This window comes from Penicillium griseofulvum, assembly GCF_001561935.1.
Source record: "Penicillium griseofulvum strain PG3 chromosome Unknown contig_84, whole genome shotgun sequence".
NCBI classification, from domain to species: domain Eukaryota; kingdom Fungi; phylum Ascomycota; class Eurotiomycetes; order Eurotiales; family Aspergillaceae; genus Penicillium; species Penicillium griseofulvum.
The window spans coordinates 214,874-230,778 of record NW_024467475.1 but is presented as its reverse complement, the minus strand read 5'-3'; the positions used below and the strand labels follow the sequence as shown (position 1 = coordinate 230,778).

Below are 15,905 nucleotides of genomic sequence, written 5' to 3'. Positions count from 1 at the left end.
GGCTGTGGCCTATTGTGAAGGCAAGCAGGGATTATTATACACATATATGGCCTTATCTTTACTCCTCCCACTCAGACTTCAACCCCTTGAGACCCTTCTTATTTGAATCACGATCCTGCTGCTTGCTCTCTTCCTTGACGGAGTTTTCCTTGGACTTATCAGTCCAGCCAGAGCTAACACCTTCATCAAGAGGCAGCGCATTATCACCACAAATACGCCGCTCCTCTTCAATCTCCGCCTCACTGATTCCATTCGTTGCCCAGATCTTATGAATGCGTAGATCAAACGGCCCATCGACACGGTCCGTGAGACCAATGCCAATACTCTTAACACGCTGCTTAGTCAGAGAAGTCTGAGGCTCAATGACAAAGCCATGGTTCGTGCGCACAAACGAGTTGAAAGGCAAGAGAACAGTCTCCCATCCATTTGAGCCAGACGTCGTTGTGCTGGTAGACGTTGAAATGATCGTCGATTCAGGTGGGATGTCTGAAAGTGCAGCAGGCACGCCGCTAGGATATAGATCTTCAATGGCATCGGGTGAGTCTGCCTGGAAGTCATATTCCTCTTGCAATTTTGGTGTGTCGAGTAGACGGTGGTGTCGCGTGTATAGTCTGTGTTGGTGGATATCCGTCTCGACGACCGCGTCTGTCTGCACGTTGACCGTGTACCTACGGCCGTCGGACTTGATACGTAGAGCAAGGTACGCGTAGGGATCGACGTCCCAGAAGAGCCGACCGAAGAGCCAGAAGCCTCGATCTTTGTTTCGGAACGCGGCGTAGCCTTGTTTGTATGTATTAGTTTTCTTTTCTTTTTCTTCTTGTTCTAGACCGTCTGGGTGTGTCGCTACATAGGTAGCGAGTAGTACATACCAGTTCTTTCAACGCGCCAGTTGTCAGGAAGCTTGGTTGAGATGCTACCGTGGAAGCGCGCATGCGAGGGAGTATTTGAAGAAGGTCCAGCAGGTTCGTAGTCTAGGCTAGCTGTGCTAAAGCCTCCTACTGCACGGTCGGCCATGGTCTTGCATTCTTTAACGGTGCTCTCATCTTCGAAGTTCAGGAGAGTATAAGGTTTAGTCGGGGTGTGGAGGGCTTCCGTGTTCCAAGCTGCGACAAATTAGTTGAGGTGCAAGACTGACGACATTGACACAACCTACCAATCTTTGATAGACGGCCGAACTCATTGGCGCTGCGTTTGAAGAATCCGCCTTGGGCTAAACGTCGAGTTGGAAACATTATGTAGAGAGTAACTTGTAGGAGATACTTAGATATGAAGTTGGAGTTGCTTAATATCACCTGCCCAGCCCAGGCCCCGGGGAGTGTGCTTCCGAGGTGGCCGATAAGATAAGTGTTTGAGATGTTTGATTTCAAATGTTCTCTTCTGTTATACTTCATTTTTCATTCCTACAATATACTTAATTTACATCTCAATAATATACACGTCATTATGTTGCAACTTACCTTCCAGGGATTCGGAATTCCGGATTCAAGATTTATGCTAAGTGCACAAGCCAGCATTCCAAAGACTTCAAAAGATCTTCCTCTGTCCCTGTTGGGATTAGTACTGTTATCAAATGCCATGCATATGCCGATGACTGACGACATTCTGATCCTCAGGAGCATCTCGTATACCTCGCCAGGCCGACACCTGAATCGGCATGACGTGTATTTCCTCTTTAGGAAGGATATCCAGACTTCATGTCCAACCTTATGTGAAGAGTCATGGATAATATGCGCGATAAACCTCTTCATGAGGGCCCGGCTCCGATTACTCTGCTGGATATCCGATTGTGAACCACTGGTTTTGTGGTCTCCTGGATTGCAGAGCCCTGGTATGGCTTGATCTCTGAGTCAAAATCGCTACATACCAGTGCTATGAGAGCGCTCCCCAGAAAAATACCGTGGTTAGCTTCATCCACTTGTCTCTAATGAGAAAGCCTAGTCCGGGACATCCAATATTTTCAGATTTATCCCAATATGGCGACGGAGGTAGTGTTCATAGAGGATATTCCCCGTAGTTTTGATATTTCGTTCTTTTTTCTCTTCCTTTTCTATCATACATCCATGCCACGCTCGTTTACCGCAATTGTTCTTTACCTCAGTACAAACATATAGTTACTCTCGTTTATCATATACCCCCCCAATGGCTATTCATTACGTTGAACCGAATGGCTCTGCGCCTAGTATCTCTAGGCATAGTACCCCGGAGCCTGCTATCCCAAAGCAAGATATCCACGAACATACAGCTTCTGAATCTAGTGTCACCGGATCTAGTAGCTCGAAGCCTAGTACCCCAGAGCAACCTGATACGAAGCCAGTCAAGCTAGTTACAGTTGAGCCAGTCGAGATAGTTACAGTCGAGCCAGTCGAGCCAGCCAAGTCAGATAAGCCAACCAAGGCAGCCAAAGCAGCCAAGGAAGCCAATCCAGAGGAGGAAGAGAAGCCAGTATACCTGCCGCGTGCGGACCGAATGAATCAAACGCCAACCAAGGGAAATGCACAGGGCCTCTTTCTTCCTGATTGTTGTGTTTTTGTGGGAAAGTAGGTTTTACCCTGTCTAATCGGATACTATATACTGACTAAGTTTAGCCTCTCTATCAAAGTTTCTCTTGAAAAGTTGGAAGAAGATCTTACGGACATGATCTCTACATTTGGCCGGTGTCATGTCAAGATCAAACTGTCACAGGGGTTGAAGAAGCTACCTGTTGCATTTGTACAGTTTGAAGTAAGTGATGATTTTATACACAGATGTTTCATATACTAACATACGAAATAGGACATCATAGCAGCAAATTCGGCATTGAAACAAAATGGAAACCTGATGCTCCATAATCGGGTGTTGAGATTGGAATCATCTAGGGCTAGACGTGAGTTCCCTCTTGCACACGTTTGCACCTTCACATTTTCTCTTTGCTCACCTTCTCACCTTCCCCTTAGGAACTGCCCACTTCGGTTATCTCACTGACAAACCCATCGATAAATCGATCATTGTCGATGCCTTGAAGGGACTTGGTAGTCTCGAAGGCATAACTATTGAAAACTTTGTTAACCCAGAAGGTGTCGATTCTACATTTGGGGTTGTCACTTTCGCATACCCTGACGATTACGCAGATGCCCTTCAGGTAAGTTGACTGTCTAATTTTGTTCTGACCCTACTGACCACTTGATAGCATTTTCAAAACCATCCCGAGTATTATATGACCAGACCCGCCATGGACCCCAACGACAACCAGCTTCCCCATGATTACCCTGCTCCGGGACATAGGCCTTCTAACCAGCCTCCCCCAAACCGTGGCAATGGGAATCAGCAGCGGTACAACAATGGCCGCAGATCTTTCCACCGTCCATGGTACAGCGGCAGCAACAACAACAACAGAGGTGGATTTCGAAATCCTCCCGGTGCTGCCCCGAGACACCAAAACACACCCTTTGCAAATCATGGTCACAGTCAAAGCTTCAATGGCCAAGGCCATTCACCTCGCGGTTCTTTCTCTCAGAACTACCCCGGTGGCAACGGTTTCCCACATAACAACTTCAACCAGGGCTATCCTAACCCTAACTATCAAAACTTCCATGGCAACAACTTCCCCCCGAACTATCCCAATCAGAACTTCATAGCTGCGGGTGCCTTTCCCAATCCTCCTGTCATGTTCAACCAAATTCACATGCATGATGGCCCACCCCCACCATATCATACTGATTACACTGCTATGCCACCCCCAGGATTTCCTGTGTTCTTGGGCAATCAACCCTACCAGCATTCCAATCCACTTCCTCCGATTGTTGCTCAGCCTCAGCCTCAGCCTGTTGCTGGTCCTGTTCCCGGCCGCCGGCGATTGCCCCCTCGTCCCGACTGTCCTTTGATCGTCTCCAGCCAGCCCCAATTTGACACCGAACATCACCGGCAGCTCTACTACGAACCCTACCCTGCTGATGAAACCTTCGCGAATATGCAGTCAAGCTGGGTCGGTCCAGGTATTTGTTTCGTGCAGCCTGACTACACCCAGCCCTACCCGCCCAACGCATATCCTCCTAGTCGTCAGTCTAGTATGGAAAGTCAGCAGCACAACAACTCGCCGCCTACAGTCGACGAATCCGAATCAACCTTGGTACAAACTAAAGTTCAGACTCCTGAGACTGAGAGGGGTCGCCAGCTAGTTCGGCCATGCCACCCCAACACTGATGGAGGCTCTGACATGGCTTCAATGTCTGCTCCGGTGTCTGCTCCTGCTAAGACCCAGAGTGAACCCATTTCTATACAAGCTCTGGATAGCTTGCAGGAAAGAATCAACATGTTAGGGGCGAGCAAGTCTGCTGATACTCAGCCTGGGCCCAGTGTACCTGTGAAAGAGCTTATTGAGTCTCAGAACCAACTCACTGAGCCTGATAATGAGCCCAGCCTGCCTCAAACTGAATCTGCCTGTGACAAAACCCATAATGAAAAGAATGAAGAAATGATGAATGAAACCGAGCCATCATTGGGAATTGACACTAAGAATGAAGAAAGCGGCGGGTCATACTCCGAGACTGGCCCTAAGACTCCAGACACGGATGTGTCTCGGGAAGGCGCTAAACTTCAGACTCCAGCCCAAGCCGATTCACTGAAATCCGCCGATACAAAGACCCCTGATACGACTGAAACCCTTAAGCCAGTCGATAAGACCACTCCAAACAAAAGCAAGTCCCCGGAAATGACCACAGCCACACCAACCAAGAGTGGCAGCAAAAGACTCGAGCCCGCAGTGCCAGACAACAAACATCTACTGGCCCGTCATGCTTTCCAGCATCGCAAACCCCTCAAGAAAAAGTACCAACCTAAGACCGACACCGGCAAAACAGTTGAACAGTACACCCGTGAGATAAATGCACAGCGTGCCTCGATTGACCCTGACTTGCGCGTCCCTGAACATCTCTTGCAGGAAGTCATCCAAGAACTAGAGAGTGAGCGCAGAGATAATATACGGAAGAGCCAAGGTCTTGGTCCCAGTGATAAGAGCAGCGTCAACAGTGGTACTTCGAAGAAGTAGGTTTAATATTGACAGATGAGTGAGATGGGGATGTTATTCGGTGTTATTTGCTTGCTATGACGGGTCGTTTTATTCTTATCTTTTTCTTTACTCTTTCATGTTTCTTTTATGGTCAGTTCTTTATTCAAATTTGTGAATTTGCTCTTGAAGGGAAAGGGGAAAACATCAAAAAAAAAAGGGAGCATGTCACTATGAACATGCTCGAGTCAATTATCAAATTTCAAATTTCATTCTGCAAGCTTGCTTCTTCGTAACTGTTTTTAGATGCATCGTATAAATATTTTAAAAGCAATGGTGAGAGTGCCTTTAGCCATATACCATAAGCTGTCCCGATGGCGTTGGAGTATGAATATACAAAACCTTCCAAAGTTGATAAAGAATAAGACTGATCGATGATAATATGATCTGATTTGATCAACATGGCCGAACGGCAACTTGATCCCTGTCCGTGTAAACGCCGAGACCGAAAGCCGGTTTATATGTACAAAATGCTTCTCGCCAGTTTGTATGCCATAGAGACAAACCAAATGCCAGTGGGGGATAGTGATGCATGCCGAATAAAGAAGATGAAACAAAGATAAATGATTCCCATATGCAAACGCTCATGGTTAAAATAGATGGGGGTCGTAAGGGTAGAGAGGATATGCTGTGAGTGTGATAGGAGGTGAAGAGCTGAAAAATGATCAGATATCAAAGAAGATAAACGCTAGGAATAGAACCGAGGGGTAAATATGACAAAAAAGAAAGGGAAGGAAAAGAGGAAGTGATGTATAGGAGTGTGACCTCTCCCAATCAATTAATGAGCCTGTATCAAGCTCTCACCCGTCTAGCATCGAAAAAGCCCAGGTTGACAGCTGTATCATTGACGCCCAAAAACGGCGCCGCATCCTCAAGTAGTTCCCAAGGACGGACTGGATAGGGACCGACAACACGACCACGGTGTTGAAGACGAAGTCGATTAGCCATACAGTTCGAGTCAGGTAGTCCGGTAGACAGTCCCGACGCTGCTGGGACAGACTGCTGCGCTGTAGATGACCCCACGATAGAGAAAAGAGCAGGTGATTGGGTCGGAGTTGACCCAGATGCTGCCGGTGAGGGGGCTGAGACTTGTTGGGCATTTGCAGAGTATTGGTCTATCATTGGGCCAAGGAGATACAGGAAACGAGAGTCATTCATAAACGGAACGAACGATGGGCATTTCTCTTTCAGGAACCGTGCACATTGCTGGCGAACTTCTTCTGGGAAGACGTCGATGAGGGAAGCCGCCACGTCTAGGGCGTGGGTCTGTAGGAGTATTCCTGGGCAGGGACGGAAGCCTTCGGCTGGGGCCGGGTGGGGGAAGTAATCGGCTGCGGGGAATAGACGAAGGACATCTCCGGGGAGGCGCGAGAGTGCAATGCAGAATATTGATGTCAGCAGTCGGAGCTGTTCGTGCAGAGGGTTGGTTTTGAGAGCTGCGGGCGGCTGGGCGAATGCAGACCGATGGAGAACGATCATCCTCAGCAGAGCGGAGAACCAGAATGCAAGAGCACGCTCGAAGTTTGCACGACTTGTGTTGGTCATACCCTTGGCGGGGGCACTGCTGTGCATGGTAATGATCTTGTGGAGAAGAGAATCCATCTTTTCCACAAGCACTGGAGCGACGGATGGAGCTCCAGAATCAGGGATGCTACTCGCAAGCTCTTCGATAATGGTAAGATACATTTTGGCAGTTTCCAATGATCCTAGCTTGTCAGGCGAACCAGGAATCTCGCCTATTGGCTCTTCAAGCAGTGGGATGGAGAAAAACTCCTTCTCGGCCCGTTCCCGGATTTGACGTACGGCATCCGGGCTCATCAGTGCAACTAGCTCAACCCAATGAAGTCTGTGAGCACGACAGTCTGATACAGCAGTTTTGAACATGGCATCAACAATATTGGTTCGGTCTTCAGACCCTGAGTCCGCATGGAATAGAACCTGGAGCTTCAACTGGCAAAATGGGAGTGAGAAATCGTCGGTCATACAGGCAAGCTTTTCGACCTTTGAGAGAACTGAGTGGCCGTTATATTGTGACTCGACGCCCAATAAAAGGTCAAGCGCTTTCTGGACAATACTCAAAGAGGCTGGATATTGGTCGATGAGCTTCTGAATACCATTCTGTGCCGCACATTCGGGGTGTCGCACAAGAAGATCACGTAACAGCATGACTATTGAGTGCTCCAGCTTGCTGTGCCCAATGGAAGAGTCATCAGTTTTAGAGGATGCGGCATCACAAACAATTTTGAGCGCCTCCTCAGAGTTTTTATTGAGAAATTCCTGCTGTGCCAACTGGAACCGATAGGACACCAAATCAAAGGACTTGCTATCTTCGTCACCAGAGACAAGAAGTTGGACAAGGTCAGCAGGCAGTTGAGCTGCATTGGGGACTGTTGCTGGCGTAGAGATTGTGAGTCTCTTTGCAAGGGCCAAAAAAGCTCTGATGGTAACGCATCCGACACCGATTAGGGGCGGTAGAATCCGCAGCAAGATAGTACGTTCAGGAGATCGCAAATGACTACAAACCCAACGGGCAAGAATGCCGTCGAAATGCTTTGGATGGAAAGACCTGAGCTGTGCAAGGTAACGGCAGGTGTCATTTGCTGATAGGTTTGCATGGCCATTATCAGACTCCAGATGCTTTATGAGTGTGTTGAAAACCGCGTCCAGAGTGGGCTCATCCATGACATTTCCTGATTGCAAAAGCTGATCTAGCTTCTCTCGGAAGAATGGGTCGACACCACCAAAACCTTCTGGAATGTGGTCAGAGACCGGAGAAGATGCGGCCACGATTGACTTGTTCTCCATGCGGGAGAGATCCTGGCGAAGAATGGACACAGTGTTGAGTTCACTCGGGATGCGCAAACCAAGTTCGATTAGAGAGAATATCAGATCAAGATTCGGCATGCCAAGCCTCTTAATGCCAGCATAAGCATCAATGAGTCTCCGGAATAGATCAGTGGTGGCGCCAATCACGCAAAGAGAGTCAAAATGGCAGTTTGTGGTATCTGCAACCGAGGCGAGAACGGTGCTATCACCACAAGTAGACGCAAACTTCAGCACATCTGCTAGCATTGAAATGTCTCCAAATGATTCAAGAGCATCCCGGACGATGTAAAACTCGGCGGGAGTCAGCGCAGACACCACAGAGGCAATTCCCACGGGAAGCGCTGCTCTGTTAGTTGACCTATTAGCGAGTTAGCAAGATATGTTATGACGGGTTTGAGAAAGAAGAATTCAAATGCTTACTCTGCGCTCCGATTGTGTTCCGCAATTGCTCTGCGTAACCACTGGCCAACCTCGGCTTTGACGGCCCAAGGCAGGTTTGATGGCAACGAATCTAATGCCATTGATGCAGATTCGTTGACGCCGAAGATCCCGGGTAGACGCTGGCTGATGACATCTTTCACGCTATCAATAGCTGCGTTCTCTTCCGAAGCAGAGAGCCCAGTACGGGCCAGCAGAGTACTCCGCAAGTTTCCAACATGTTCTGGAAGACGGGCAACAGGGAGTTGCGCTATCAGACCGATATCGATTGGCAAGTCCTTCATCTACACATCTGTTAGTAACCACTGTAGTTTAACATGTAAATCCGATCCTACCTTGCCCCCCTCGGCGGAAGATGATCCATTAGTGACGCCTCGTGCCATGAGCCATTGAAGATAGCGGCCAACTGAGAATGTCTGTGACCTGACAAGTTCAGAAACGACATGATAGATTTGATCCATGTTGAGCTTTTGGTTGTTCTGTCCACGTGATAGAAAGGCCAGTATGTGACTGTCTATATCGACGCCGGCCAATTTCCATTTGCGGAGCAGGCGAACACCAATGTAGACCCGGCATAGACCGTGGCGGAAGGGTGTAGAGAGCCATTCCAATAGCTTGAAGACCAAAATAGCCTTGTCATCAAAAGCGTCGAGATACCCAAAGATAGAAGAAAGATCCTGAGAGGAGCGTATGGAATCAAGAAGTCGGACGATGCCTTGATGGGGTGAGCGATGGGTTGTTTGTTTCGAGTGTTTGGGTCGTTGCACTCGAGCGTTGCGTTCTGCGAGGCTCTGAAAGAGAGCTTTTTCTGCTTCGTTGCCCAAATCAAGGGCAGATGACACCTGGTGCTTATACATCTCCCAAGAATTTGGGAGTATCATCGAGGATGTATGGTCAAGAACAAGCTTTTTGATAAAGCGAGAAAGACGGTCGATAAGAGGTTGAAGTTGAGTTAATTTAGCTTCAGTTGCCTATTACTAGTTGTTAGTATTGACTGCAGGCACAAAGTAGTCCAAGTCAGTGAAAATTGAACGCACCTGGCGCACTTTTTGAAGTAGCAGCTCAGCTAATCGTCGTCCCCTTCGCCGATATCGCATGATACTATTCCAATATATTCCGAGCATCAAAATCCAGATTGGAATTGTGCCAATAGAAGCAGCCTCAAAGGATGACAAGAACCATTCAAGGAAATGGTCATGGTCCAATAAGTTTTCGGAGAATAGACGAGCAGTCAACCCGACACTGGAGATAAAGGTTAGCATACTGCTTAAAAATTGGGATGCACGATCACGTACGCATATGTCATCTTCGCCTTCCAATCTGAGGATTTGGGGGCAGCAAACACCCCTTCAACAAATTGCTGGACATTTGTCGTCCAGTCTCGGACCCATTTCGCCTCCAACCCAACAGCCAGAGCACCACTCGTGCCTTTTCGTTTGAAAGCACGGATTTCATTCGCACCCACACACTTTGCTAACCAAACAGCACGTGCGACAGGGATCCATTTACCAAGACACTGGTCCAGCAGGATCTTACCGCGGATACCATGGGGGATGGTTCGGCTCAACCTTCGCAGCGGAACAGATGGGTTGGCGAGGTCTCGAAGCCACGCCTCGCGCTTATTGTCGGTGAGCGTAACTCGAGGTGGCGGTTTGAAGGTTGATGGAGCGTGAATCGTGTTCTGGGTTTGTCGTTTTTCTAACGCCGCAGCGAAGACGGATGAAAGCATTTGCAACCCTGTGCGGTTCTTAAGTTGCGCATATAGTGCCGGACGTGCTGTGTTCGATTCATTCTGGGAAACCTGTGTACGGTCATAGTACCCTTGTTTCGCGGTTTGTTCGCTCAGGACATCCTCCTGGTGATTTCCGGTCCATGGGGCAAAATCGGCGGGTTCTAAAGCAGGCGGTTAATCTCGATAGCTACAATCCAGGAATGGGGTGTTCATTTACTTTGGCCTTTGTATAGCGGAGCGACGGAAGGGATCTCAATGCGATACGGAGTCGTCTGTACAGCCCCAACTGGGGAGCTTTCTCTCGACTTCACGACACCGCTTCCCTCAGGTTCGGCCACAAAATTGTTCTTCCAAGGCTGAGCTGGCAATGGAGGTGGAGACGGAGGCTTAGATCCGGCAGCGCCATCGCCCCGGTTCTCATTGCTTGGGAGCTCCGACACGACAGCCTGGAAGGACCAAACCGGACGGCCGCGCCATGAGACTGCAGGTCGCGAAATTGCACTTCCAGGAGTACTCCTTGTTTCCCCCACGGCTGCACCAGTATCCGTATTCGATCCACTCGGAACATCCAATCTCGGTCGTTTGGGGGGCGGTTCTCTATCATGCGACTCTGCGGTCAGGTCAACGACGACGGGTTGTCGAATTGGCTGTAGTGAGGCTGGCCTGTCAGGGTTGTCATATTGTCCCATCTGCGCATTATCAACTCGTCCGGGACCATTGAAGGTCCGCAGAGGGTGGCCCCACGGTTGGCCGCCGGCAGAGGAATGGGGGATCATCTTAGGCTCATGATGTATCCAAAGGATGAAGTATTCGGGTCATTCAGGCGACGAAAGAATTTGCAATATTTAAGAATGGATGTAAATGTGCTGAGATTAGGAAGTTGGCGGGTTGGCAGGGTGAGCTGATTGACCGGGGACCGGCGACTCGGGTATCTGGGGGGTGGGAAACACAAATACTCCAAATGAATAATGGTTCAATGTTATACGAAAAAAGAAAACAACCTTACTTGAATATAATATATATATATATATATATATGTATATATATATATTTTGTAAAGCAAGTTCAAGTTCAAGTGTTCACTTTAATGTTCAGATCGGAGTAATGAGCTGACAATACATGCGTAGTACTTCGTACATAAAGTACCCCGTAGACGGGAGTACATTCTTTCCTGAGAATATCTCGGAGTTATTTGCTCAGTTTTCACTATCTACATGTCTATTCCCCTCATATGATCTTCCCGGCAAGTCCGGATTTATTCCCAAGTGTCTTTTTTCGTTACACAGTTCAAAAGGTCCAAGAGCGCAACAGGCCGTTCCCATTCTCTTTCGGCATAATCCCCGTCCAAATGGGCTTTATAGCGGTCCCGGATATTTGCATTTGACTCATGTTTGACTCGGTGGACCGAATGTCAACTAGATCCTAAAATAGGAAATATGCTAAGCGCAAGGGCTTTTAGCAGTAGGCTACAGAGTAACCATGTCATGTAGGAAGTGATGCACAGCCATCACACTGACCTGCAGCCAGACAATTACAACCCTGTATGTTGGTTTACTCTGTATTATCTATGTATTGTATTCATGATTAAGATCCCAAGGACTCTATCCCCATATGAATCGTACATATGTACATTATTGTACTCTGCACTCTGTCTGTATGCATAGCGGTGTGTCCGAGCCTATCTTTTTGTGCTCAAATTTGGAATATCCTGATCCCTACATAATTACCAGTGTTCTTCTTGAGACTGGAACCCTGTAATAGCTTGAGATAGGGAAGTTAAGATAAAGAAGACGGTTGTGTAAAAGAAAGATAAAGAGTAGGTCGGAGATATTCAATAATCCGGGGGTGTCCTCGGAAACTAGCCCAGGCCTTGGCACGGGGAGTGGCCAGTTCGATCCTTCTGGTTAACTCAACCCATCACCTTAATATCATATCTCAACACAATGTCGTCAAAGAAAGATATGCGCAGAGCTGACCTAGGTGAGTGGAGCAGGAATTGCTTCGGGACTTGGGCTCAAAGCTAACATTGAAAAGCGATCCCCTATGTCGATCCGCCCAAGAGCAGCAGCGATGCCGATATCTCCAGTACGCTATACCTTCATTCTATGGGATATTTTACTGGAATATGAAGGCTGATTGAGCTATGTAATAGGCACTATGTCGAGCACTATGCCCATGGCGGCCGTAAGTCACTTCCCCGACATCTCTGGCCTTGCGATAACTTGACCCTGACTTTAATTCTTTAGATGTTTACTCGGAACCGGTGAGTCGCGTTATCTTCCACGAGCGATGGACATTACTGACAACTGTTGCAATACAGCATGATCGGATGGTAAGAGGCGAGCAGTCAATGATTCAACCAGGTTATCTGACTCGGAAACAGGGTATCCTTCGTCTTCTCACTTCAGTCCTGGTTGGGTGAATCCCCAGAGCAGAAGAGAACTGCTTCTACACCGGCCTACATGTCGGTTCTCATGTCCTGTTCGTTCCTTTCCATATCCCCCTCATGCTTGCAGGACTAATCTCATGGGGTGGTGTAGTGATGGCATTGGTTGTCGTATGTATCTCGAACCTACAGAATTGCCGACGCACCCAGCTTAACAAACCATCGCAGACCTATTTCCCCCTCTTCTTGCCTCCGCAGGCTCCTGGGGGTACTACCGCCTCCGCCGCACCGACCCCGCTAGCCTCTTGAACGCCCAACCCTCCTTGATACCTTTTATTCCTCTCCTATATGCGTATCATAATCTCCACAGTCTTATCATCCGAACTACGATGGATTAATTGTTCGCGGGTCATCAGGTTCTGAGTTTGGATTGGGAGATCTCCACCTATTATCTATCTATTATTGTCACGATGTACCAATATTCAACCCGAGTTCTACCCTTGTGATCTTACTATCATAATTACCAATTATTTGCTAGTTTGAATTAAAATTGTATATGATTTGCCCAATAGTTTCTTGCGCATTATCAAGATGTTCATGACCAGATGCTCGAGAAATTGCTTAGTCACACACCGCCTTCCCCCACAACGTGACTCTTGCCTCAAAAGGCTCTGCCGCTTCTTCTCTCCCATTCTTCAACCACAGCAACTACTCTCCCCTCACCACACACGCTCCGATCTTTTACAGAGATATTGAATCTCGCCCTTCGCTCACTTCATCAATACCCATTTTAAACGCCGTTTACTACGAAAAGGCCGAGTTTATGTCCATCGAAAACCTCAAGACCTTCGGTAGGTTCGCCACTTTCCCCTCCTGAGCGCGCGTGTCGGGCCTCACCCCACATCACTCGCATATCCACAGTGAGGACTCATTATGCGGATGGGACATATGTCTTTCATCATGTATAGTGTCAACACTGTAGATTTCAGCTTCCCCCCACCTGCGTTCCACCGAGTCTCACGGCGGCGGGGTACAAATTCACTACTGGACTGAGGCTGACATGTGCATATTACAGACCCCTTCGCCGAAGCCGACGAAGATACCGGCGAGACTAAACAGTCTCAGAACTATATCCACATACGGATTCAGCGTACGTCCACTGTGTCCTCACTGCCCATGGCTACTCCTACTCGTCGGCGCTAAAAAAAAAGGGGGGTACATGCTAACCACTTGTTTCACAACAGAACGCAATGGTCGCAAGACTCTGACCACTGTTCAGGGTCTTCCCAAGAAGTTCGACCAGAAGAAGATTCTCAAGGTCATCAAGAAGAAATTCGGTATGTCTTGTGACCTGTGCATATGTGTATCCGCGCCAGATGCTAACCATATCTTAGCTTGCAATGGCACCATCGTCTCTGACACTGAGATGGGCGAGGTGATTCAGCTGCAGGGAGACCAGAGAAAGGATGTCCAGGAGTTCTTGACTGACAAGGAGGGACTCGAGCTTGATGCCAAGACCATCAAGGTATGTCGCTACCCCAATATCTGCCCTCTATCATACCATGTCCTAATTTCTTATATCATAGGTCCACGGGTTCTAATCCCATCACCAACATCATGCCTTGTTCCAGTCCCCTCTTCCCGGTTTATGTTGCCCTGTGAGCGGTGGGATAGGAAGCATCCCTCATCCGCCGGCCGTATACAGTACTGTATACAATACTGGCCTTCACATCGATCGAATGTCTTGCTTTCTCCCCCCACCACTCTGTGCCTGGCGAGTTAGACCTGGGCCCTTCGTCGAAATGACCCGCTACACCTGTGTGCCTCCTACCTATCGTTCACGCATGATCGGCAGGGAGAGCGGGGTGGTTCGACCGCTATTCTAAGGACGGGATTATGACGGAACGAGGAGTTGGTAGATACCCATTTTATCTGCATAGACAGACAACACTTTTTTTTTCTTTTCATAACTTTGCGTGTGTTTTTATTTTATCCGTTGAGAAGGGGTTGCTTATGCCTGTATTGCTTATTGCCATTGCATTCCCATGGTCAATTTGTCAATCTGGCTGATCGAGATCCAGGTTGAAGGGCGTGCTTTTGCTGAACCGTTATCTCGGTCTCTACCGTCTACTTTTAATCTTCGTGCTATTCTCTTTTGTTGCCCCTCTCTTGGGGATGCAGTCCATTGCTTGAGATCAAGGAAATTGAACTGTTGTCCATCACCTTCCAGCTGATACAGCAAAGTAGATTTAAGATATGGAACTTCATCTCAGGTAGTTTAAGATCATTTTGTATCAACCAATAAACAAAGAATAATAGATTAGATCTATCAAAGATCGCCAAATCTGAAAAGAAAAAAACTTCCCTAGACCAGGGGTATAAAGCACGACCGAGTCCGAAGGCTCAAAAAACAAAGGTCTTCAAACCTTTCCTAAATCAAAATCAAAATCCAATCCCAAAAATGTACAAATCTTCCACCCTGTCTAGCCAAGAACGCTTGTCCAGCTTGTCTAGACTGTGGAAATCAACTTTACAAGATATCCCGAAACAGAAAAAGAAGAGAAATGCCAACCAGCAGGCAAGCTACAGCTCTCCAACAGCAATGCGGTCATCCGCAACTCGCATGCGCAAGAAGATGGCCACAGCCCAGTCCCAAAGTTTGCGGGTGATAACGAAGACAGGTACTTCTGGTTCGTTCTCACGGGTCAGATGCAGCTGCATAAGGAGTGAGGACATGCTCAAGAAGCTTGCGACGGAAACGACTAGCAGTGATGCTGCTGTTTCTCGTTTGATGGTCGCATGATTTTGCGTTGCGTGGTAGACAAAGGTTAAAGTCTAGGTGAAGGGTCAGTTGACTGTTGTAAAGTAGATCAACAATGAGTCGAGTAGCATACAGTTGTTATGGAGATCCAGGCTGGTAAAAGAAGTCGGGGGTCAGAAGATGCACCAGATAGATAAAGGACCCAAGAAGTGATATATGCAATCAAGCCGTTGGTTGTTAGAAGACGGATCACAACAGCTGGTGGGGTGTAGTTTAAAAGCCTGGGGATATCAATTAGCATTAGGAAGAGAGTGAGACGTCCAAGGGGATGAGAAAACCAACCATCGAGACATCATGCAATCAGCAAAGAAATAAGAAAGATATGCAGATGCACAGCACTGTCAAGTAGTCAGTATAAAAGCACACGCTTGGATACCAGTAAGTAGTATATCAAAAATATATACGCCCACATATCAAAGCAGGAATACCACATACCCACATAATGGCCAATGCCACCTCCGTCACACGGAACCTCCTCTCGACATCCCATTCCTGTCCAACACTGCCAACAATCGCCGCCGCCCACCCCTCTCGTCCCATACCCGGCCGTATATGCAGCAACTCAGCGAGGAAGGTAAAGGCGCATCGCAAACCCCACCAGGCAGCAGGAAGTGTGCTCAGAGCCCGACATACCAGTAAGGGAATATACCACCTACGGTCT

At 48.0% G+C, this 15,905-nt stretch overlaps 5 protein-coding genes across 5 annotated transcripts; 2 read left to right on the top strand and 3 right to left on the bottom strand.

Annotated features, from left to right (window-relative positions):
- Nucleotides 1-58: 58 nt before the first annotated feature.
- On the bottom strand, nucleotides 59-1,232 carry PGRI_046390 (CIA30 family protein; the record flags this gene model as incomplete). Its single annotated transcript, XM_040792352.1, has 3 exons — nucleotides 59-822; nucleotides 870-1,103; nucleotides 1,154-1,232. 3 exons carry the CDS (start codon nucleotides 1,230-1,232, stop codon nucleotides 59-61), a joined length of 1,077 nt encoding a protein of 358 aa, XP_040644319.1.
- Nucleotides 1,233-2,139: 907 nt separating this feature from the next.
- PGRI_046380 (uncharacterized protein) lies at nucleotides 2,140-5,023 on the top strand (the record flags this gene model as incomplete). The annotated part of the gene is made up of 5 exons (XM_040792351.1): nucleotides 2,140-2,537; nucleotides 2,586-2,721; nucleotides 2,773-2,863; nucleotides 2,934-3,118; nucleotides 3,167-5,023. 5 exons carry the CDS (start codon nucleotides 2,140-2,142, stop codon nucleotides 5,021-5,023), a joined length of 2,667 nt encoding a protein of 888 aa, XP_040644318.1.
- Nucleotides 5,024-5,833: 810 nt separating this feature from the next.
- On the bottom strand, nucleotides 5,834-10,813 carry PGRI_046370 (mediator of RNA polymerase II transcription subunit 12; the record flags this gene model as incomplete). Its single annotated transcript, XM_040792350.1, has 6 exons — nucleotides 5,834-8,225; nucleotides 8,288-8,589; nucleotides 8,641-9,276; nucleotides 9,343-9,547; nucleotides 9,601-10,198; nucleotides 10,255-10,813. The coding sequence occupies 6 exons, from the start codon at nucleotides 10,811-10,813 to the stop codon at nucleotides 5,834-5,836; spliced, it is 4,692 nt and encodes a 1,563-aa protein (XP_040644317.1).
- A 1,167-nt stretch (nucleotides 10,814-11,980) lies between these two features.
- Nucleotides 11,981-14,024, top strand: PGRI_046360 (Eukaryotic translation initiation factor SUI1; the record flags this gene model as incomplete). Its single annotated transcript, XM_040792349.1, has 13 exons — nucleotides 11,981-12,017; nucleotides 12,072-12,122; nucleotides 12,190-12,221; nucleotides 12,284-12,300; nucleotides 12,358-12,369; nucleotides 12,421-12,518; nucleotides 12,578-12,594; nucleotides 12,652-12,691; nucleotides 13,092-13,274; nucleotides 13,499-13,573; nucleotides 13,668-13,760; nucleotides 13,818-13,948; nucleotides 14,010-14,024. 13 exons carry the CDS (start codon nucleotides 11,981-11,983, stop codon nucleotides 14,022-14,024), a joined length of 801 nt encoding a protein of 266 aa, XP_040644316.1.
- Nucleotides 14,025-15,006: 982 nt separating this feature from the next.
- On the bottom strand, nucleotides 15,007-15,784 carry PGRI_046350 (N-glycosylation protein EOS1; the record flags this gene model as incomplete). The annotated part of the gene is made up of 3 exons (XM_040792348.1): nucleotides 15,007-15,258; nucleotides 15,318-15,465; nucleotides 15,684-15,784. The coding sequence occupies 3 exons, from the start codon at nucleotides 15,782-15,784 to the stop codon at nucleotides 15,007-15,009; spliced, it is 501 nt and encodes a 166-aa protein (XP_040644315.1).
- Between the last annotated feature and the right edge of the window lie 121 nt (nucleotides 15,785-15,905).